Source organism: Polypterus senegalus, chromosome 12 (assembly GCF_016835505.1).
Source record: "Polypterus senegalus isolate Bchr_013 chromosome 12, ASM1683550v1, whole genome shotgun sequence".
In the NCBI taxonomy this organism is placed as follows: Eukaryota; Metazoa; Chordata; class Cladistia; order Polypteriformes; family Polypteridae; genus Polypterus; species Polypterus senegalus.
This window is the reverse complement of record NC_053165.1, coordinates 83,888,280-83,910,817: the sequence shown is the minus strand read 5'-3', so window position 1 is coordinate 83,910,817 and position 22,538 is coordinate 83,888,280. Positions and strand designations below refer to the sequence as shown.

The following is a 22,538-nucleotide window of genomic DNA, read 5'->3' as shown; positions in this document are numbered from 1 at the left end:
AGCAAGTATGGTAATGTGCCTTGAAATCAATAAAAACTTTCAGTAGTCTTTTCAACAAATGTTTTGTTCCATCATATATATAAATTCTACCCTTTTTAAGAAGCTATGGATTGACCTTGAAATGTAATTTTATTGGCTGGGATTCTGAAGGAATGTAAAAAGAGATGTAAAAAGCTTAGTGAAATGTGTAAAATGTGTTACTTATAATAAATATTGCTTATTCTGCAATACATGCTGCACAAGTGTGATCAAACTGGCCTCGTAATGGTAATATTACAGTAAACAGCTTGTTTGTTGGACTGCTTGAGGCTTTAATGCTACTCTAAATTAGTGGCTTTTTTATATTGGATTGCAAACTTGTTTCTTTGTGACCTTTTGTGTCTTCGTTTTAGGTGCTCTTTATCACAGATTTATACTTACTACTGTGTTTCAAAATGATCTTAAGATATGTAAACCTAAAGCAATGACAGTCTATTTATATATTAAATAAAGGTCATCTGGAAAGTTAAGGAAACACAAATAAAAATGTATTTTGTAGCAAACTTCACAGAAAATTACATTTTTTGATGTCTGCAATTAATAATAAAAAAAAAAAAAAGTTGTAGTTCAAAATCCATGAGCCAGCCAGTCCGCCAGGCTCCACCGAAACCAACCCATTTAGTGAAATGCTCCTTTAAGGTTTGCCACCGGGCCTGTTCTTGGTAATGACAGATCCAATCTAAAATCTCAATGAAAATTCAGGCAGGGCTACTTGTTTAAAATGATCTCGACACCACACCAGCCAGTCAGTTTTTTTTCACTACAGGTTGCCAAGAAAACTAAGAATTGCAATGGCTTAGTAAACAGCCAATCTGGGATCTGTGAATGCAGAAACGCAAAAAGGGTACATCCATCCATCCATCCATCCATCCATCCATCCATTATCCAACCCACTACAAGAAACCAAAATGAGCTGGCCCATCCAAGACTTATCTGGACTAAAAACATAGGAGCTGAAATGGAAACTAAAGAGAATGGGATCAGATTAGCTAACTAGATGTTGACTTTTTTCACATTCATTTTTATTGTATTCCTAGTGGCAGTATAAAACATTTTGTCATGTTTGGTTTTTTTTCTTCTCCTGGTGAAAGGCAGTATGTAAAATAAAGATGTAAAAAATGCTACAGAGTATTAAAAATGTGCATTACCCTGACACTATACCAAAAATGTGATCTTTTTTGTGTCTAAAGGCTTAATGTTGTCCATTTACCAAGAGAAGCCATTTGATAGATTTTTTTTTTTTTTTTGTAGATGCTGAGGAAATGGGAAGCAAGCAGTCTTTCCCAGGCACTGCCACACTGACCGAGTCGCTGACAGTTGAAAACATACAAGCTGCTTACCAAAATGGTGATATGAACAAAGCACAGAACCTCATCCAAGTATGCTGCTCTGAAACTGAGGGAGCCCCTCTGGATAAGGTAAGAATGTTAGACTGTGGATTCAATTTTGCACCATGCATCCTTGTCCTTTTAAGTTGGTTTTTTTTTGTTTGTAATAACCTTGCAATTTTTATTCTTTTGCTCTGGCTGTCTGATGTTACAAACCCCACATTGCTACAAATGTAATGAATACAATAAGCTGTTTATTTGCGCTTGTCTTTTTTTTTTTTTTTTTTAGTACTGCGAAGCAACACTGATCCTTAGTGGATCTGTTTCTTCATAGAATACTTCTTCTGCTTGTTTTTGTGACTGTCGCTAATCTGGGGCAGGGAAAGAAATACAAAGAAATGAAATGGCACAACTGCCAATGTTATTTAAAAAGGAACATCCACTGATGTCTATTCAGCCATTATGTGTGTATCAAGATTCAGATGAGTGAATATTTCACAGCTGTCACAAGATCCCTTTGGCATAATTATTTTAGAAACTAAACTGATGAATGTGTTCCTTGTTTTAGATAACTAGAGGAACGGAATTGAAAAGCTATGCATGGTGTAATAAACATTGACTGTTTGTTTAGTGTTCTGAGAATGGCTGAAAAAAAAAGTCAACAAATGTCTATTGTGTTTCTCTGATTTTATTTTTGGAACTTTTGGAGAAAAAAATTAGTTCTTCAAAATATCGTGAGCACTGGTTTCATATACACATGCATAGACATACAGTATATTCTGTCATATATAAATGTATATGCACAATGTACTTGTATATGACTCTGTATATGTGTAAATAAATAGCCGATTGAGAATTGGTTTAAACTCCGGCCTGGTTAGAGTATGTGTAGTTTTTGCATAATCTGCTGTTGTCTCTTTGATTTTTCTCCAAGTGCCAACATTTTTCTCCAACATCACAAACAAGATTAGTTTCTCTGAACTGGTGCAGTGTGAGTGAGTGTTGGTGTGCTCTGTGATATATTGTTGCTTAGTCAGGGGTCTGTTCCTTCTCGGGTTCCAAGGCAAGCCCTGACTCCCTGTGTCTCCATATATTTGGATTGAGCAGGATAGGGAATGCGATACCAGCAGATGGAAGTAGTAATATTAATACATATAATAGCCCGGAGATGCACATTTGAATGTATGTGTCTATACAGTACATGAATGGAGAAAATGCTGCTTTGAAGGGCACTGTTTGTACATGAGGAAACATTTTGGGAGTAGTGATGAGGATTCTGGAGAAGCGTGAAAGTGAGTACAGGGGTATATGGTGGTGTTTCACCCTGGCACATGGCCGTTTTGGATGATGGAGATAATATAACAATAAAGACACACATGTATGATACATGTAAATGTACTATGCATTTGCAAGTTTTAAAGAATCCATATTTTGATGTGTATGTGAATTAGCTCACTGACATGTGGTGGCCATGTGTACTATAGTTATGTGCTGGAAAATCTAATGATTTTTAGGCTTCTAGTGTTTGTCAGTTCTGCATTTTATTTTTATAGTGTGAGATATACAGAGATGTATGTATGTGTATAGAGAGTGTATGTATGTATGTATGTATGTATGTATGTATGTATGTATACACGTATATATACACATATATATATATATATATATACACACATATATACACACACACACACAGTGAGAGCCAATCTTAGAAAGTTAAAGCTTTGAGTTAAACTCATATTAGTATTTGCTTAATTTGAACAGAATATAATTTTCTTTCATAGACAATGGTATAGTGTTTTCACCCCCTATAAATCGGTAAGAGATAGAACTTTCTTGCTATATGTGAGATACACTGTGCTAATTGTTTCAGTTGTTGTTTAGAGTAGGTCCTAGTACACAGAGACTTAAAAACTGAGGCAGAGTGGTGGCTCTGAGGTTAGGGATCTGCACTGGCAATCAGAAGGTTGCTGGTTCGAATCGCGTAAATGCCAAAAGGGACTCTGCTCTGTTGGGACCTTGAGCAAGGCCCTTAACTTGCAATTGCTGAGCACTTTGAGTAGTGAGAAAAAGCGCTATATAAATGCAAAGAATAATTATTATTATTATTAAAAGACCCATTTTCAATTTAGAATTGGGATAGGCATACAGTTTTCTGACCGTCGTTTTCAAATGGTTCAGAAAACGTTTTTAAGTGATTTGTAACAATTTGAAATGTAACAAGATTTAAGCTTTGAACAGAACTTTTCCTTAACAAGAACTTTTTCTTTTTTTGCTATTTTAATTTTTTATTTTTTGTGTGAATGGTTTTACTTTAATTTGAATTTTAACTAAAACTTTTAAAAATGAAGATATTTTGTCTGTGGAATCATTTCATCTTGTCAAGCTTTTATTGAATCCCATTTTTATGCTAGAGCTGCTAAACTTTGGTAAATTTTGGAAAAAAACGCAGCTACATAAACATGTGTATGTATGTGTGTTCGCTGTGGCAATTGTATTAGTTTCTGTTATAGATTGCAGTCTCTTTTTTTTTTTTTTAATATAGTACCATTAACACAGCAAAAAAAAAAAAATATATAGTTTCCAGTGTGGACCTGAAAGTGTAAGGTGCACAACAATCTACCAAAATCAACTAATATTTTAAAGAAATCGTATAATGGTAGTTGCTTTATCCTTTTTTGTTCTGTTAAGATAATTTGTTTTGCAGCCTCAGACAAATGGCTCTGAATGTGGAAGATCTTGCGTTAAATGGAAGAGTCAGCCACCTATCCATCCACTTCTAAACCTGCTCACCCTCAGTTTGAAGTCTGTGCCTGTCATAATGGGAGCAAAGCAGGATCCATCCCTGTCACGATACGAGTGTGATCCATGTAGTTAAATAACAAGGTTCTACTGTTGGAAAAGAAAGATGCGTCTCTTCCACAATAAATCCTACTGTAGTATTTTGGATAGAGGGCATTATCAGAAGATGCCGTGTTCCTACCTTACCCTGTTGTTCTGAAATCTGGACAGTAAACCTCCTTTAAAAGAAGACACACATTTAATGTGATAAAAGAATACGGAGTGTGAATCTATGGTCGAGGGGGTTTGTTCAGTTTTTGGGGGACAATGGATTGCAGTGTAGCTAGAGAGTTTGGTGTGGCCTAATTTTCAAACAGTGGAGAAGGTGTTTGTATTGGTGTTAAATGGGCTGCTTCTTCATTTGTGTACCACTGATAATAATAGCTGTTTTGTGTCATCCTACTCGCTTCTACATTGTTTGCCTCTGTAATGTATCTATTAAGCACAGTTTTGGAGCCTTTAATCAAGTGTGTAAACAGACTGAAATGTGCTCCTGGTGAAGTAAGCACACACACAAATTGGCCTAACTAGATACATCAGAGAAAAGATTGTCTTGTTTCTTAGTCAGTTAATTGGGACTATTTTAGGAAACTAGGGGTAATATGAAATGGAGCTTCTCAATAATGTACAGCATGTGACGCTTGTTTGAGTGAACAGGCCACCTGTGTATGAGGCTTATTAAGATTAATCAAATTTTTTTGGTCATGCATTATGTTATTTAACAGTTTGGTATGTAGAGGTTCACTTTTTTTATTATTGTGGTTCATTGAATAAAAGAAATCTGCTCATTTTTAACAATTAAAGTGGACAGCTACATTTGAAACTAACAGTCAAGCAAGAAAAGTAAGAACTACTGTATATACATTTTTAAATGCAAAAGTCAAAGATTCAAGACTATAGAATTGCAAAAATGATGAGAATATAATGCCTTGTAGGTTTCAGAAGAGAAAAGAATGTGTCGATTGGCAGAATTACATAGAAACGTATAAGTGCTGTTATTAAAATGGGAACCTCCTAATAGTACACAGATGGGTTAAGGTCTGGTCACTGGGAGAGCTATTGTATGCTAGGACTGAAGAAAGAAACTGAAGTTAGAATATTCATATTTTGAAGTAATACATTCAGTTGTGGTTTAAAAATTGCAGATGCTACATGTTTATACTTTTTTCTTATGTCGAAATGATGACTAATATCCTGCATTTTGTAAAGCATGAAGTGCCTGTGAGTCTTACACTGTTGGCTTAAAAGATGCAATGAAAATCCAAGTGAATCTGACAAGTGATGTAAACAAAGAGCAGTGTAGCCTGAAACACCTTGCACTGCGCCTGTGCTACACATAAGAAACCAACACACAACTGGTTGAGATTGCTCAAAGACAGGAAACCTTTTTTTTTCCTCTTATTTCTGACTGTGCTTCTTTCTACTGAAGATTTACTGTGACTGCTCATCTGTCTTTTAAGTAAATTGACGCACGGTTAGCCTGTATGTGTTTGACAGACGAACTGACTGAATTACTAAATGTTGTGTTTAGCAACTTGGAAAATGTCTGCAAAAATGAGTTTTTTGAGTTATCTATAGAGAACAATTTTTATTATTATTATTATTATTAAGCACAAGAAGCTTTGGTGATTGTTAAGGTTTGTGGGACCCAACTTGGTTCTTTGCAGTGTGGGATGGCAGGGTCAGTTTTGGGTGTTTTTATAAGTAATACAGCTGAACTGAATATTTTTTCTTAATTGTGCCCCATTGTTTTAAGCAGTATGTGTCAAGTCTAATATGCAGACTGCATGTGAAATGTTGTGTTGGCTGAGGTGTCTAAGTGAGCATTGCTGACACTGGAAAGACTTTTAAAATGGGGATTTTAAAGCCATTATAATAAAAGAAAATCAAATTAGTTATTTTCTGTTGTAATTAACAAGAGAAAAAATAATCCTTAGGTTACTGGAGGAATTTAAAAAAAAAAATCTGCTATTCGTACATCTTTAGATCTAAAAGCAGAGCAATGACGGAAAAATCTATTTTAAAATGCATTGTGATGTGGGGGTTTAAGTAACAAGAAGCTGTCAGTTTTGCCAATGACGATACAAGCTTAACACTTCACATTTACAAAAAGGCTAATTTCAGAAATGATGTGCAAAAACAGAGGTGTATATAATATGGCAGTATTGCAGAGGAGTAAAATAATGCCATTAAGAAAGTGAGGACAAAAAAAATTATTTCAATTTGGAATGCCTGATTTTTGCTAATGAATGAAACTTTCATTTTAACAATTCTAGTTATAAGTGAAGAGTGACATTAGATCTCACAATTGTATTTTATTTAAATCTTAGTTGTAGTCCTTAAACCATTCATAGCTTGTAGTCTTTGAATGAGGGTATTGTCATCCTGGGAGATTTCTTGATACTGAATAGTAATGCTTCTCAATAGAATGACTGTCCGTACTTATGATTTTCTTTGTATTCATTGGCATTTATTTTGAATTGAATTGGTGGACAGAATCCATGCCAAGAAACAGCACTGCACTCCCTAACAGGACTGGGGAACGAAGCATTCAGCCTGCAGGCGTCTTTGTGTGTAGGACAGAGTACAAGATGAAGGACTGACTCTGTTTCTAGGTGCGTTTCCATATAATATGAAAGCACCTACTGCAGTTTCATATCTCTGTCGGCACAAAACCGTTCAGCTCATGATGGATTTTAATTTGTTTGTTCGTTTTGTTTTTTTATTTTTTGTTGGAATTTGGGATAGTTTTGGAAAGAGTTAATTTTCAGTGAGAGACATCAAATCAAGAGTGCAAAGTTTTGAAATGTCAGACACTCTTGTTGGAAAGTATTGGGATATTTTCAGACTCAAACCTAGGATTTGTATACAGTTTCACAATTACCTTGAAGTGTTGCTTACATTTGTACTGTGTATTTTCCTCTGGTTTTCATCCAACAAAAGTTCCTGATGGCAAACCCTTTTAGAGTAGTGTGCACGGCATCTGCTGGTTTGTGCCTTGTATTGCTTGTAGAAATGGCAGATGGAACTTTGCACAAACCTGTGTCATATCGGCTCATTTCTCCTGCTGCCTAAGTCATGCCTGGTAACTTGCATGATTTCTTTGACTGTAAAACTCGGAAATGCAAGCAAATTCATTCACCTGTCTAGAAATGAACCGAAGAGGAAATGTGCTCGTGATGCATAGGTAGGCAACATGTAATGCATAAAGTGAATAAATGTGTAGTCAGAAGTGACATCACATTAAAAACAAACAGCCATACAGCTGCATTGTCTGCACATCGTGATTCAGGATTTCTTGGTCGTTATATTTTAAACAGCAAAGTGCCACAACAACCTGCTATCCATCATAGCCAGACACGGCCAATTTTAACTGGAGACAACTCTATCAGAGACGTCTTTCAAAACGTTTCAGACAGTTGAACTACAATTAGCCATAGACTGTCCATAACCAACAGATAACAACAGCACATTAATCGGTGCCATTTACATAATCTGAAATGCAATCTGCTGTCTTTATGAAGGGTACTGAACATCACAGGCCAGTCTGGACTAAGATTTTAACTACATGATATTGCTGTTAAAAATCATGTGTTTAATGTGGTCTACTAACTCCCGTAGTTGCATTCACTGTTAGTTTTGAATAGGAGTCACTGTTACCATAATTATATATAATATAATTATTTTAATTTATTTTATATAATATATTTTGTTTTGTTTTATTCCACTATACAGTTGACCACTGCTTGTGTTCTTTGAAGCAAAGATAATTTTTAAGTTCAAATATGATGTTTATGCAGAATAAGCCAACCATACAATGGCTTGGGCTGTTCTTCAGTAAATGTCGTTCCTGTTCTAGGTAAAGGAGTGACATGGAGTCCTTTTGAGTACAAACGTACTTTTACCTTCTTTGAAATGAATCCGTGCTCAGCCATCATAGTCAAGGTGTAGGCACTTCTCTCTACTGTTGCTCCTAGTTGATTTCTTTCTCTTCAATTTCTATCCAAACATCCACTTAGCCAGAGTTACTGATAAGTTGAGCAAATTGACTAGGCTTTCTCCTGATAAAATTTTGAGATTATCAAGATATATTAGAAATTATTATTTTTATCGACTTTGAGTGGATAATGAAGATTAAACATGTATATGGTGATATTCTGGAATGATCTCAGTTTTCTACTCGGCTCTTACAGGATCTGCAGGATCTGCTTTTAGTTCTAAACCTTTAGGCCTAAATGGTTCATTGCTGTCAGTTTTATTGAGTGTTGTTCTGCTGCTGTTGTCCATTTTGCAGATTTTTCTCGATAGGTTTCTAAACAGAGACATTTAATAAACACGTGACTCTTGTGAATTGTTATCCTTCAGATCAACTGACTTCATACTGTGGAGAATTGTTTTCTTGTGCAGTGCAGGTAACCGGATACTAGGTGTGCTCTCCCCAGCCAAAAATCCAGTCTGTTTTTATTGATTTTTCCCTTGTGAAATCCGTCCAGATACGTGATTTGTTGTGTTTTTTGTTTTTTTTTTAATATTTTGTAAATGTTCAGACCTACATAAGATTCACTGGAAATTGCCTTTTGCCAAGAAAAAAAAAAGAAGTAAGGTTGAAGATTTATTAAATAACAAAATCTGAAAAACCAGAAGATAGATAAGTGGGCTCTGTATATAAAATGGATTTTGTCCTTATTTAAAAGAACTCCACAAGGACAATGAATGGACATGAGATTCAAACCCTGGTCCCTGGATCTGTGGGGCAGCACTGTGAACTACTGTGTTCAACTACATTGTTACCCCTGACAGAATGAAAACTTTTTTTTAAATAGATGTACAAATTGAGTGGCAAGTAAGTACAGTGGTTTATGCAGCATAGCATTGTAAATAACTGGGGACAAAACAATTTAACACACAAGAGCTGGGGCAAAACACTAAATACTACTAAATATTGTAAATGTATGACTGTCTCTATGATACTAAAATGTGGCTTTGATGCTGTCATTCCATCTAACATTTTACTGCATCTCTTCCACCCCCACACTCTCACTTTTACATATTCAATATGTTGTCGTTCTTAAAATGAGCCACTACTGTGCATGTCTGGCTACAGTAAAAACTGCTGCAGACATGAAGGACAATACCGTCAACACGTCGGCCCATCACCGTTAAACACGTCCGTTTACCCGCCATTGAAACATCAGTTACCTTGTTTCAAAACACAAATGGGTCAAATACCTTGAAGGTATTGACAGACTTCCCAAACGTTTCCTCACAGTGGTGCCATTGCTACTGATAATTTTCATGGTGAGTATCACAAACGTAAAAAAACGGGATAGGTACATACTTTATTTATCTGTAAGATGTCCCACAAAGCAGACTTCGGCTCTTAATGATGAGTCTAAAACTACCACCATGGAGCAGCACCATCTGATGTTCTTGTGGACTGTAAACACTTTCACTTCAGTGCTGTCCCTTCCTGCTCTGTTCCCTCACCCTCTTTCTTTTGCTGGACCCGTATTCAAACTTGGTTCCTGCCCAGTTCACCTGATACCATTGTTCTTTTTTAGTTCACATTGCTGTCAGCTTGGAGATCCCAACTTTGGCCATTCCAGTCGGCAAGCGATGTTCAATGTCTCTCCGGGATCCACACTGTCAAGCTATCTGCTTTTGTGCTATTTTCACGACTGTGGGTTATGATGGGTCACTGGCTGAAATCTGCAGTTATTAAATGAAAAACCCAACAAAAATGGATTTGCATTTTTCACACAAATACCATTAGTAAAGTAAATGTAGTAATTTTAACATAGAATTACACAAACAGGTGACTGTTGGCCATTGATGGTCCATGGTATCTTTGACTTCAACAAATGTGACCTCAGTACTGAAACACATTGACTACTGCTCACTTATATTGAGCATGCTTTCTTTTGATTGGATCAATGTATTGCTTTTTTTATGGATAATAAAGGAAATTGAATCTATACACTATTAAATGTATTTTTTAGTGCCTATGTGACGGTTCTAAAAAGTTGCTGTCTGTGATTGCCCCGAGTGGCCGCAGCTGGCATCATATCCTTGAAACCGTGACAGTTGATTGTCATGACCGGGACAAACCAGTGGTGAGGGATTAAGCAAACTTGAGGCTTGCTTTGCTCAAGTATAAACAGAGTTGATTCAGTTCATAAGACTGTAAGGTGCCTCCGTGAACGGTTCACTTCATAAGTGAACATTGTAATAAATTACAAACCGGATTCCAAAAAAGTTGGGACACTATACAAATCGTGAATAAAAACTGAATGCAATGATGTGGAGGTGCCAACTTCTAATATTTTATTCAGAATAGAACATAAATCACGGAACAAAAGTTTAAACTGGGAAAATGTATCATTTTAAGGGAAAAATATGTTGATTCAGAATTTCATGGTGTCAACAAATCCCAAAAAAGTTGGGACAAGGCCATTTTCACCACTGTGTGGCATCTCCCCTTCTTACAACACTCAACAGACGTCTGGGGACCGAGGAGACCAGTTTCTCAAGTTTAGAAATAGGAATGCTCTCCCATTCTAGTCCAATACAGGCCTCTAACTGTTCAATCGTCTTGGGCCTTCTTTGTCGCACCTTCCTCTTTATGATGCGCCAAATGTTCTCTATAGGTGAAAGATCTGGACTGCAGACTGGCCATTTCAGTACCCGGATCCTTCTCCTACGCAGCCATGATGTTGTGATTGATGCAGAATGTGGTCTGGCATTATCTTGTTGAAAAATGCAGGGTCTTCCCTGAAAGAGATGACGTCTGGATGGGAGCATATGTTGTTCTAGAACCTGAATATATTTTTCTGCATTGATGGTGCCTTTCCAGACATGCAAGCTGCCCATGCCACACGCACTCATGCAACCCCATACCATCAGAGATGCAGGCTTCTGAACTGAGCGTTGATAACAACTTGGGTTGTCCTTGTCCTCTTTGGTCCGGATGACATGGCGTCCCAGATTTCCAAAAGAACTTGAATCGTGACTCGCCTGACCACAGAACAGTCTTCCATTTTGCCACACTCCATTTTAAATGATCCCTGGCCCAGTGACAACACCTGAGCTTGTGGATCTTGCTTAGAAATGGCTTCTTCTTTGCACTGTAGAGTTTCAGCTGGCAATGGCGGATGGCACGGTGGATTGTGTTCACTGACAATGGTTTCTGGAAGTATTCCTGAGCCCATTCTGTGATTTCCTTTACAGTAGCATTCCTGTTGTGGTGCAGTGTCGTTTAAGGGCCCGGAGATCACGGGCATCCAGTATGGTTTTACGGCCTTGACCCTTACGCACAGAGATTGTTCCAGATTCTCTGAATCTTCGGATGATGTTATGCACAGTTGATGATGATAGATGCAAAGTCTTTGCAATTTTTCACTGGGTAACACCTTTCTGATATTGCTCCACTATCTTTCTGCGCAACATTGTGGGAATTGGTGATCCTCTACCCATCTTGGCTTCTGAGAGACACTGCCACTCTGAGAAGCTCTTTTTATACCCAATCATGTTGCCAATTGACCTAATTAGTGTTAATTGGTCTTCCAGCTCTTCGTTATGCTCAAATTTACTTTTTCCAGCCTCTTATTGCTACTTGTCCCAACTTTTTGGGATTTGTTGACACCGTGAAATTTTGAATCAACATATTTTTCCTTTAAAATGATACATTTACTCGGATTAAACGTTTGATCTGTCATCTACGTTCTATTACAAATAAAATATTGACATTTGCCATCTCCACATCATTGCATTCAGTTTTTATTCACAATTTGTTTAGTGTCCCAACTTTTTTGGAATCCGGTTTGTATTATTAAAGACGCATTCCCACAGTTCTGTATTTTTGAATTGAAGACATGATTTTTGGCAAGTGAATGAGGTGGGCAGATGGATCTTCACTTCAAATGCACAGAATTGTGGGCATGCATTTTTAATAATAATAATAATACATTTTATTTTTATAGTGCCTTTCCTATTTATCCTGTGCAATGAGTTTTCCAGAAATAGAGTATTAGTAATATTTTGGAAAATAATGCACTGTTTGTTTTTGCACATATAAATGTGCATTATGCAACGTGAGTTGCAACAGAAATATATATATATATTTTTTTTTTTCACGGACATTTTCACACTAATGTTGTACAGCACTGGTCACCATTGGGTCCCGCTTAATCTGAATCTTCCCTATATCCATTCTTCATAAAAACATGAGATTAAAAACTTTTCTCTACCACCACTACAAGGTCTGTGTGGTAAGTAACATTAAAAAAAATAAACCTGTTTGGGTGGCGTAGTTTAAAAAGGCGGCAGCTTTACCTTGTCGTTAGTGAATGACTCACCTGCCCTCTAGTGTTCAGTTTAAGTATTGTGTGATGTTTGAATGGTGGCTTGTTGAGGCAATATTTTTAAATTGAAGAAATACAATTTGGTATTTTTGATTCTACAAATATTTGTATGTTCTTTTGTCTAGCATCATCTTCTGGGAGTTGCAGCAGCAAATGGTGATGTGGTGTCTGTACAGTACTTACTAACAGAAGTTAAAGTGGAGCTGTCACAAGAGCTGACCGATGATAACCCAGCTGTAGTAGCTGCTTATTATGGGCATAAGGACATTATTAAAATGCTTCTTAACTCTGTAGCAGGTAAGCCTCCATCCTGTTCCTTATTTATTGGTTGACCTACTTGAAGTGTGCTTCACTATCAGAAAAGGGAAAAAATCCTTTATTGAAGCATGCAGATTTAAATGTTGAGAGGTTTTTAGTACATTAATATATTTCCTTCTATCCATCCATCCATCCATTAGCAAACTTGCTTAACCTACATCTGGCTCATCAGTTTGGTGCAGTATTAGGGTCATCCCAGCTAAATTGTGTGTACAACAGAGCCAGTCTCAGGTGGGTACCCAGGACATTTTGCTTGACTCGCTTAAACACATACTTCTGGCCTCTCTGCTAGTTTAGAGTCACCAGTTAACCTGGCCTGCATGTCTTCAGGTGGATTGCTGCCCTAAAGCATCCCTAAAGTACACTAAGAAAAGCCACATGGACAGCTCCATATAGATCGTGCCTGGGCACACCACAGGTGGTACATTTCAAGAGGGGTGTGCTCAGTATACAGCAGACTATTTCCTGGTCACTTCTATGTGGATACAGTAAGAGTGATTTAACAGAAGGGCAGTGAGTAAGCAAAACACTCAAATGAAAAATCATAAGTAAGGGAGGAAATACAGCAATTTTCAAAAATTATTTTTACAGACTCTGTTATTGAATATGTTAAAATACTTTATTAGTAGACTTCTGGCTTGAGGTAGTAACTCTGAGCTGTGCATTTAATGTATTTTCAGGACCGTGTCTCAACAGGGACTTAGTAAATTGGATGATGACGGTGGCTTGTCAACAAGGACAACTCGAAATTGTCAAGCTGCTGGTGCATAGCTATCATGCTGATCCTGAAAGCTGTGCCGTGCGGAAAAATGACTTTGCAATCATTACAGGACTTCCACTTTATGTGGCAGCCCAAGCAGGTAAGATATACAACGCCTGACAGGCTAATATGGTGAGTTATCATCAGTCACTGTTAAGGTAATCTTAAATTTGATCAGTTGGTGTAAATATTTTAAGTTTAGTGTCTCTTTTTAGTGTATTTCTTGATCTTTAGGAGCCTTGCTCAGTTAATTGCAAGACAGCCATATACCATATTTAGAAAAAGGATGGTGGAGTGATACTGTATATATTACATAGTTTGACCATTACAGTGGTGGAATGTCCATTTCTTGTTTGGATAAGGGGTTGACATAGCTGTTGACTCAGTTTCCCTGATCCAAAAGACTGGGTTCTTATTCCAGTCATTGAGTGCGCTTACATGTGCTTTAATAACCCTGTTATACACAGAGACTGTATTTCAAAAATGACATGTATACCTTGTGGCAGTCGGGGGCGCTAGCGCTCCCTTGAACCCTCAGGTACGACTCCAGACACCGGATAAAAGTCCAAGTCTTTTTATTTTCGTTTAACAACAATGTGCACAAAGCACCCTCCACACTACTCATAAATTACTACAATAACCAATACAGTACTCCTAATAAACTCTCCTCCTCGCCCAGACACTTGCTCCTCTACCTCCCAGCTCAACGTCTGGACTGGCTTCTAGTCCTTTTATTTTCTTCACCCCGGGAGCATGTCGTTCCTTCCCGTCACGTGACCGTGACGTACTCCCGGGTTATAGGGCACACAAGAGCCCGTGAGCCCCCCTACAGCAACTCCCGGTGGTCCCCAAGGTATCCAGCTGGGCTGTGTAAAAACACTACATAGTCCATGAGGCCCTGCTGGAACTCGGGGCACGATCCTGCTGTCGGGAGAGCTCCTCCTGGCGGCCTGGGGGTGAGGGCCGGAGCACGAAGCCGGTAGTCCTCCACAACCTTTATTCCAGTTAGAGAAACCAGGATGTTGATCTCAAGGTTAACATATGTAGGTTTCTCTGTGAGTAACACCGTTATGTGGCCATGTAAACCCCTAACTTGGTTACACTTTGTGGCCTGTGCATGTGTTAGCTTCATACACGCATCCACATGGTTAGAAAAATGGTGGAAGTGTACACAGCTAAATATCCTGAGGCAAATACTTGGACGATCACATACTTCCTTCTTCTTGTTGAAATAATCTGTCAGTATTTCTGTAGTTGCTAAATTTATGTTGATGAGCTGAATGTATAATGCTAAGTTCAGCAGCACTATCTCAGAAGCTGCGTTGGCAGTAACATGTTAAAAGTAATATGGGTTACGTAGTCCGATCACTTTTTAAAGTAATGAGTAAGCTACTCGTTTCATTAATGTAAAAATACTTTCATTACTATTATGCCAGCAGCACTGGGTGTAAGTCGAGAAGCATGGTTTGCCGCTCCTTTTGCAGGACTCAATTGCATAGCCAAGCAGAAAAGGGTGTGCATCATGCAATCTGGTAAAAGAAACGTATTAATAAAGTGTCATTTGCTATTTGCTATAGATATGCTGAAACAGTGTGATCTGATAGATAGATAGATAGATAGATACTTTATTAATCCCAAGGGGAAATTCACAAATGATGAGACAACAGCTCAAATATTCAAGGGTTTAGGTTGGGGATATAAAAAGGGATGGATGTTATTTACTATACAGCACATGAAGGGCTACGGTATATTAAAAAAAAAAAAGTTCATCTGTATTTCTTTTCATTTTTGTGGAGGTTCATATATGGGCTTAGGATTTATACAAAAGAAGAAAAAGTAACACTCTGTCACACATTACATTTTATAATAAGGAACTGTATAACATATTTAGTTACTTTTTTGGTAAGTAATCTACTATGTGTGTGTGTGATATATATATATATATATATATATATATATATATATGTATATATATATGTATATATATATGTATATATATATGTAGATATAGATATATATATATATATATATATATATGTAGATATAGATATATATATATATATATATATGTAGATATAGATATATATATATATATATATATATGTAGATAGATAGATATATATATATATATATATATATATATATATATATGTATATATATATATATATATATATATATATATATATATATATATATATATATATATATATATATATATGTAGATATATGTATGTATGTATGTATTTGACTCACTCATGCGAAATCTCCCGAACCATGAGGACTTGGGACTTGAAATTTGGAATGTAGCTTACCCCTTTGGCCCACAGGTGCTTTCGTTTTATTTAGTTTTTCAGATCCATTCACTCCATTTCTTTCTAAAATAAATTTTTTAGTAAATTAAAAATACTTTCATTTTTCTAGAGTACAAGTTTTGATTTCATATTTTCAAGTTTCCACAAAGCCATACTTTATCTTTTTGAAATAATTTAATTAGATTATTCCAAGGTATATTAAAGAGGTGTTTTTTTTTTTTTTTTTTCAGGATTTTGATTTTCATACTTTTTAATTTTTTTTTATTTTACTCTTTTTCATACTTTCTTCACGAATTCTACTATTAAGTTTATACCACTTTTAAATAAACCTGTAAAACTATGACCGAGGAAGAAAGGATTTATAGTGACAAAGTAATGGTCCCTCACTGCGTGGTGCAGGTGAGCGGTGATGGTGCGTGCCTGTTCTCCTCGCTGGCCTAACTTGCTCTCTGGCCACTGAGATGCGGGTTGACATTGTTAGGTTGCTTAGGATTTGTCATTGTTTATGATCTTAAAAATCCCTTGAAAATCTATTTTTAATAGAATTAATATTATCCTTCTATATAAAAGCGGTCGGGATTGTCCTTCCGTCCCGTGAGTGCTATGCAGGTGCGGAGTTTCACACACGCCCCGTCCATTTTGCAATGCATGATGGGATTTGTGGTTTCTTTTTTCCAGGTAAAAGATGATTTTCTACTCCAGACTGTGCGATATCCTCTTCTTCTTCTTTCTTACTATATAAAAGCAGTCGGGATTGTCCTTTCGTCCTGTGAGTGGAAAGCGTAGCGGTATTCCGCTTATCACAGACTTACTACTTGCAGCTTGCGGTACGAAGCGACATGATGTGAGCAGAGTTCTGGTGCTCCCATCGTTCCCTTGCTTTTGTTCGTGATGCGCTGGAAAAATAGACAAAATTATGTTTCAATAAATAATTAATGTTGATGGAGTACAAATGCCTCACCGCGTAGTAAATATCAGGGGGGTTCAAAAGGACGACCTCAATATAGAAAAAAAGTTTAAATGTCATCACAAAAATAACAGAAACTACGAGTATTAAAGTAATACCGCTCAAATGCAATATAACCAAATTAATGAGTTTGTATAAAATATCCAATTGATCTACATATGGAATTGCCTTAAGAAGTGGTCAACTTAAAAGTCGGTCGCCTTAAAAGGTGGGTCAGCCTAGTATTAAAATAAATTTAGCACTTAAAACTTATGCAGTCTGGTTACTAAATAATACCAGGGGTGGTGATAGAATCACTGGTGCTTTAGTCCAAAACAAGTTTTGATCATCACTGTTTAAGTCTTCTATACTTAAAACAGCTTATATTTCAATAAACCATTTCAAGAAATAATTAGTAACCTATTTTGTTTTGTTTATGTGCTAAATGTTGCCTTATGACCTTTACAGCATGTATACTGTCACTCTGTATATTTTAGAACACATTTTTCCTGTTGCTATCTTGTAGCGAAGCACGGGTTTTTTGACTAGTTAGTAATATAATTAAGTTACTTTTAAAAGTAATGTTCCCCACAAAGCTGGGGAGATACTGGCTCTATGCTTGTTTTTGGGTCCACAGTGCCTATTGATGATTGATTAAATTTTTTTGGCTCATTTTTCTTGACATTAGAGTGTTTTGCCAAGACAGAACGCCAGACGGTGACTTGCTCATATAAACGGAGGTTTTTAAGAATCGAGGTTTTTGCCTTAACCGGGTTACTCCCCTTATTTTGTTTTTGTGCGTGCATGTAAACGCACTCATGGTCTGAATGAAATTTTCTTGTTCTTCCCTTGTCTTTATGGATTTTCTTCATGATACTTCGGTTTTTACTCCCTTAATCAGAAGATTTCAGTGTCAAATGAGGGTTGAGGTGGGTCTTCAATTCAAAAGCTTGATCTAATTTGAGAGCCGCTCCGGAAAGGATTTTGAAAGTGGCTTGTTTAAGAGTATTTTAGCAAAATACACGTGTTTGTGACATTGTGAATATGTGACTGGATGTCTGAGAAATGGCTTATTTCATGGGACTATGGACAAAATTCCCATACTCCAGCAGCAGCATACTGATACAAAAAAAAAAAAAAATTAAATTAAAGAGTGATAAAAATGCAGGTATAACAGACAATAACTTTGTATAATGTTAACTTTTACCCCATCGGGTGGAATTGAAGAGTCGCATAGTGTCGGGGAGGAACGGTCTCCTCAGTCTGTCAGTGGAGCAGGACGGTGACAGGAGTCTGCCGCTGAAGCTGTTCCTCTGTCTGGAGATGATCCTGTTCAGTGGATTCTCCATGATTGAATCTATCTCTCTATCTCTCTATTCCGTGTTGGTCACCAAAGAAGCCTATTGTGGCAAGAACTTTTTTTCTCCTTTGTCCATAAAATAAATTTCTCTGCCATTATTGCAAACAACATGCGGTAATTAACAGATCCTAACATGTAACGTTATTGAGTGTGGTATTCCTTTAAATAGGCACCCTGCAGTGGGCTGGCATCTCTTCTAGTGTTGTTTCCTGAAGTGGACAGAGTGATTTTTGAAAACTAAAGGGTGGATGTTTTGAGAGTATTCTGACTTGGAGAAATTGAGAAGGCCGTTTCTAATTATGGGCCTAGCTGCCCACTTTTATTTTTACATCTGTAAATTCAGGGAAAGTCTGACGTTTGATCAGTGACGCTTATTGGCTCAGTTCTGTTTGTTTTGGTTTTTGTCCAGTTCTCTGAATCCCAGCATTTGTTTTCTCATAGTAATTTAAAGATCCTGTTAAATGCAGTCGTGTCCAATAAAGAGCAAAAAAAAAAACTTTGAGTTCTGGCATGAGATCGAAGCAGTCCCTTCAGGCTGGCAGGTGTCTGCACATGGCCCCTAATTTGCGGGCGGTTTGGGAGATCCTTTGCTACCCAGTTAAGAGGACAGGCAGGTCAGAAGTTGTCTTAGAGGCCAGGCTCCTTAAGGGATAAGGAATTCCCCGAGAATATCTGAAAGCTTTCTCAACCGAGAGTTTTGAAACTTTATTGAATCTCTCCTGACCCCAGAAGTGATTTCTGAAGGCTGGGTTTTGAAGTGAACACTGGACAGGGTTTTTGTCCACCCTTCAAAATGTCCTACACCCTGAAGGTCACAGATGTGATGGATGAAGTCTCTTTGGGAAGGAGGAAAGGAGAGCAGAGGTTTGAAGAAGGAGGTCAGATTTGGAAGAGCGGGTTTTCAGCTGGTATAGGGAAGTGGAAAAGCAGGTCAGTCATACTGTCTGGAAGAGCTGTCTGGGCAAAGACATTTAGTTGGTGTAGACCCCAAGGGGCATCAGGGTTTCAGTTGTGAACCTCCTTTCATCCATCTTTTTGTGTTTTTTGTTAGTAAGGCTGTAACTGGCCTTGTTTTTGAGTATTTATGGCATTATGAACACCTTGGTGCTACTCCTATTACAAGCCTTGACTTTAGCAGTACTGTTACTAATGGGTTCTTGGAATGCAACTATAATGACTGAGAGCAGGGGCAACAGTCTTCTGGTAAACTGTAGATGCCAAGTTGTCACATGTGTTCTTTCTCTTTGCCACTCTCCCATAAGGCTCTGACTGGTAAATCTCCCAGGCACACTTGTTGTCCGTGCAGTCTCTCCAGTCTGAACCACTGTAGCTCTTGCCTCCATCAGGGCTCTTGGAGATCTCTTTATAGCCTCCATCACTCGTCATCGTCTTTTACAATCGCTCAGTTTTTGTGGACGGCCTGCTCTAAGCAGATTTCCAGCTCTGCCATTCTATTTCCATTTCTTGATGGTTGACTTAACTGGATATTCTGTCACTTGGACATCTTCTGCTCTCCCTCCTATGACTTGTACTTTTCATATTTGTGAGTTTCTTGGTGTGCTCTTTTGTGTTCATTGTGTAGATTAGGAGGGGGGTGCAGTGGGTAATGCTGCTGCCTCGCAGTAAGGAGACCTGGGTTCATTTCCCGGGTCCTCCCTGTGTGGAGTTTGCATGTTCTCCCCGTGTCTACGTGTTAGGTAGGTTAGGTGCATTGGCGATCCTAAATTGTGCTTGGTGTGTGTGTGTGTGTTTGTGCCCTGCCCGGGGTTTATTTCCTGCCTTGCGCCCTGTGTTGGCAGGGATTGGCTCCAGCAGACCCCCGCGACCCTGTAGTTTGGACATAGCGGGTTGGATGATGGAGGGATGGATGGTGTAGGTTAGGCCAACATACTGACTCAACACAAGTTCACGCTCCCCGATGAGGTACATTTATGCAACAATCAACTGGAACTCCAGACAGCTGACCCCCGTTGAACGAGTTCTGCGACTTCTAAAGCCAATTGACTGCCCCCGTGATGATTTAGGGGTGTCTTGTTAAAAAAGGGCAAATGCTTAGGAAATCCATTATTGTGTGTTTCGAATTTATAATTAATTCAGACCACTTTGCAGAAATCTGTTCTCACTTTGACATCAACGAGTCTTTCCGATGATAAATGTCAAAACCGAAAAATAAATAAATCCTCTGTGATTCAATGTTGTTGAACTGTATAATGTGATTCCCTTGAAGGGGGGGATACTTTTTGCAGGCACCATATGTAAAAAAAAAAAAAAAAGCTAGCTTATGTTTTACTGTTTGTTGTGGTGCTTTTTTATTTATTTTATTTATTATTGGTGCAAGTCATGTAAGTGCAAGCACACTATACAGTATACAAATAGATTGAGTTACAGTTTGCTTCAGATTTTCTGGAGTGTATTGGTATTGAGCTGTGGCTATAAAATAATACATACATGCAGAAATCGCAAAAGCTGTTTTATTTCAAGTTGTTCCTCATTTCTGTTACTTGGGTTAAAAAAAAGTCGGCTATTCTTCCTCAGTTGCCAAGATCCAGCAGTTGTGAGCTCCCAGGTTTGGTTTCAGTTTGCACAGTACTTGTTCTTAAAACTGCATGCTTTTTTCCACCTAGGGAATGAAGAAATTTCTGAGTTTCTGTTGCACAATGGAGCAGCGATCTCCTCTTACACCCTGATGGACCATCCTGAATTTACAGAAAAGCTCCTTAAAACAAAGTTTGTGGAACCGAGCTGCCCAGACCCTGACACTGACTGCAGTAATGTGAGTAGTCGTGTACTTGGTGGAAATCGGACAAGTGCATTAGATTATGGTTGCAGGATTGTGTTTATCTGATTATGTTTGTTTATTTTACAGCATTTAAAATAAAACCTACAGATTTTTTATTTTTATTTTAACTTTCAAGTCTCAAGTCTTGACCTCTGCCTCTGTGTGTGTGTGTGTGTGTGTGTGTGTGTGTGGATATGAACAAGTAAACACGATACCACAAAAACAAATGACTTGATTTAAATGAATCTTAGTGATTAGCGATTTGAAATGCAAGGAGCGTTAAACTACTCCAGTAAGTTTTTATTCTGGCAAAAATAAATAAAGATAGCAAAGGCGTATATCTAGGGAAATATATTGTGAGTGGGTCCAAAATGCTTGTTAAACTTCCTAAATGATCCATTTGACCAGTTGCTCTGAATGAAACCTGGCACAGTTTATTACCATCGTAAATTCTAGAAATCTGTCAGGTTTTTGACCAGAAGGGTCCCAGTATTGATTTTAAAATCGGTGATCAAAAAACAAACTTTTCATTTACTACACTAAAGAGAGAGGGGAAAATCATTTGGAGATTTGAAAACTGGGAGAGGATGTGTTAATAATCGATCAATAAATATGATTATTTAAGAAAAGAAAGAGCCTCGGACGCACATCTGACATGGCTCTATCGGACTGACAGCCTACAGCATGCGTGGTCACACAAACTGGAACGGTTTGCATTTTCGTCTTTTTGATTTCCAGCGGAGGCTAAATGTCCTGTTATGGCTTACAAATGCAAATGATGAAAAAGCTTTAGTTTAAATGTATGAAGTCTGGTAAAATGTTTCTTCCCACTTGTCTGGTGTCTTAAGGAACAGAGCGTTTTTGTTTATTCATTGTACTGTAAATGAGGAAATGTAAGTGGTTCTTTCCAACTTTTGCTTTATTTAAAGGCTCAAGGTTTTTCACTTCCACAAAATTGACAATGCCATGATTACACTTTGAGTGCTTATGCATTTTGTAACTCCTTGTTACATTCTCCATCTGTGCAGGCCTACTTCAAAATGGAGAACAATTTGCCAGATTTCAACCAGTTTTCAACTACAGGAAGGTAGCTTTGAGGCAGCCTAAAATATTTCGTTTAGAGCTAGTTGAGCGCTGAAAGCAGCTTTGGGGATCAGCTTTCAAGAAGATCCATTTTATAAACTAAGGGAGACCATTCAGTCCAGTGGGCTTTTTTGGTTAACCGATGGCCATGTTGTCTGAATATCTCAACCAGAGAGTTTTTGAAAGCTGTTCTCTGGTTCGACTTCATAACTCTATAGTTTTGTTCCACATTCCCAGCACGTTTCCGAGTGCTTCCTTGTTACCCTGGAATGCCGTTAAAGTTCCATAATTTGTTTTAGTTGTCCACAAGTACAGCATGTCATTCCAGCTTAACTGAAGGAAGTCTGCTGTAACAACTTTATTGACACCTGTGACGGCTGAAAATGCTTCTTCTACTTAAGATCTACAAGT

At 37.6% G+C, this 22,538-nt stretch overlaps 1 protein-coding gene across 2 annotated transcripts in view; it reads left to right on the top strand.

Annotated features, from left to right (window-relative positions):
• Window positions 1-22,538, top strand: part of lrrk1 (leucine-rich repeat kinase 1) — a 126,559-nt gene that overhangs the window by 26,887 nt on the left and 77,134 nt on the right. For both annotated transcript variants that reach the window (XM_039772700.1, XM_039772701.1), the window contains exons 3-6: window positions 1,291-1,457; window positions 12,694-12,865; window positions 13,567-13,746; window positions 20,890-21,038. In XM_039772700.1, the coding sequence (XP_039628634.1) occupies window positions 1,291-1,457; window positions 12,694-12,865; window positions 13,567-13,746; window positions 20,890-21,038 (668 nt within the window). The remainder of the gene's footprint in view (window positions 1-1,290; window positions 1,458-12,693; window positions 12,866-13,566; window positions 13,747-20,889; window positions 21,039-22,538) is intronic.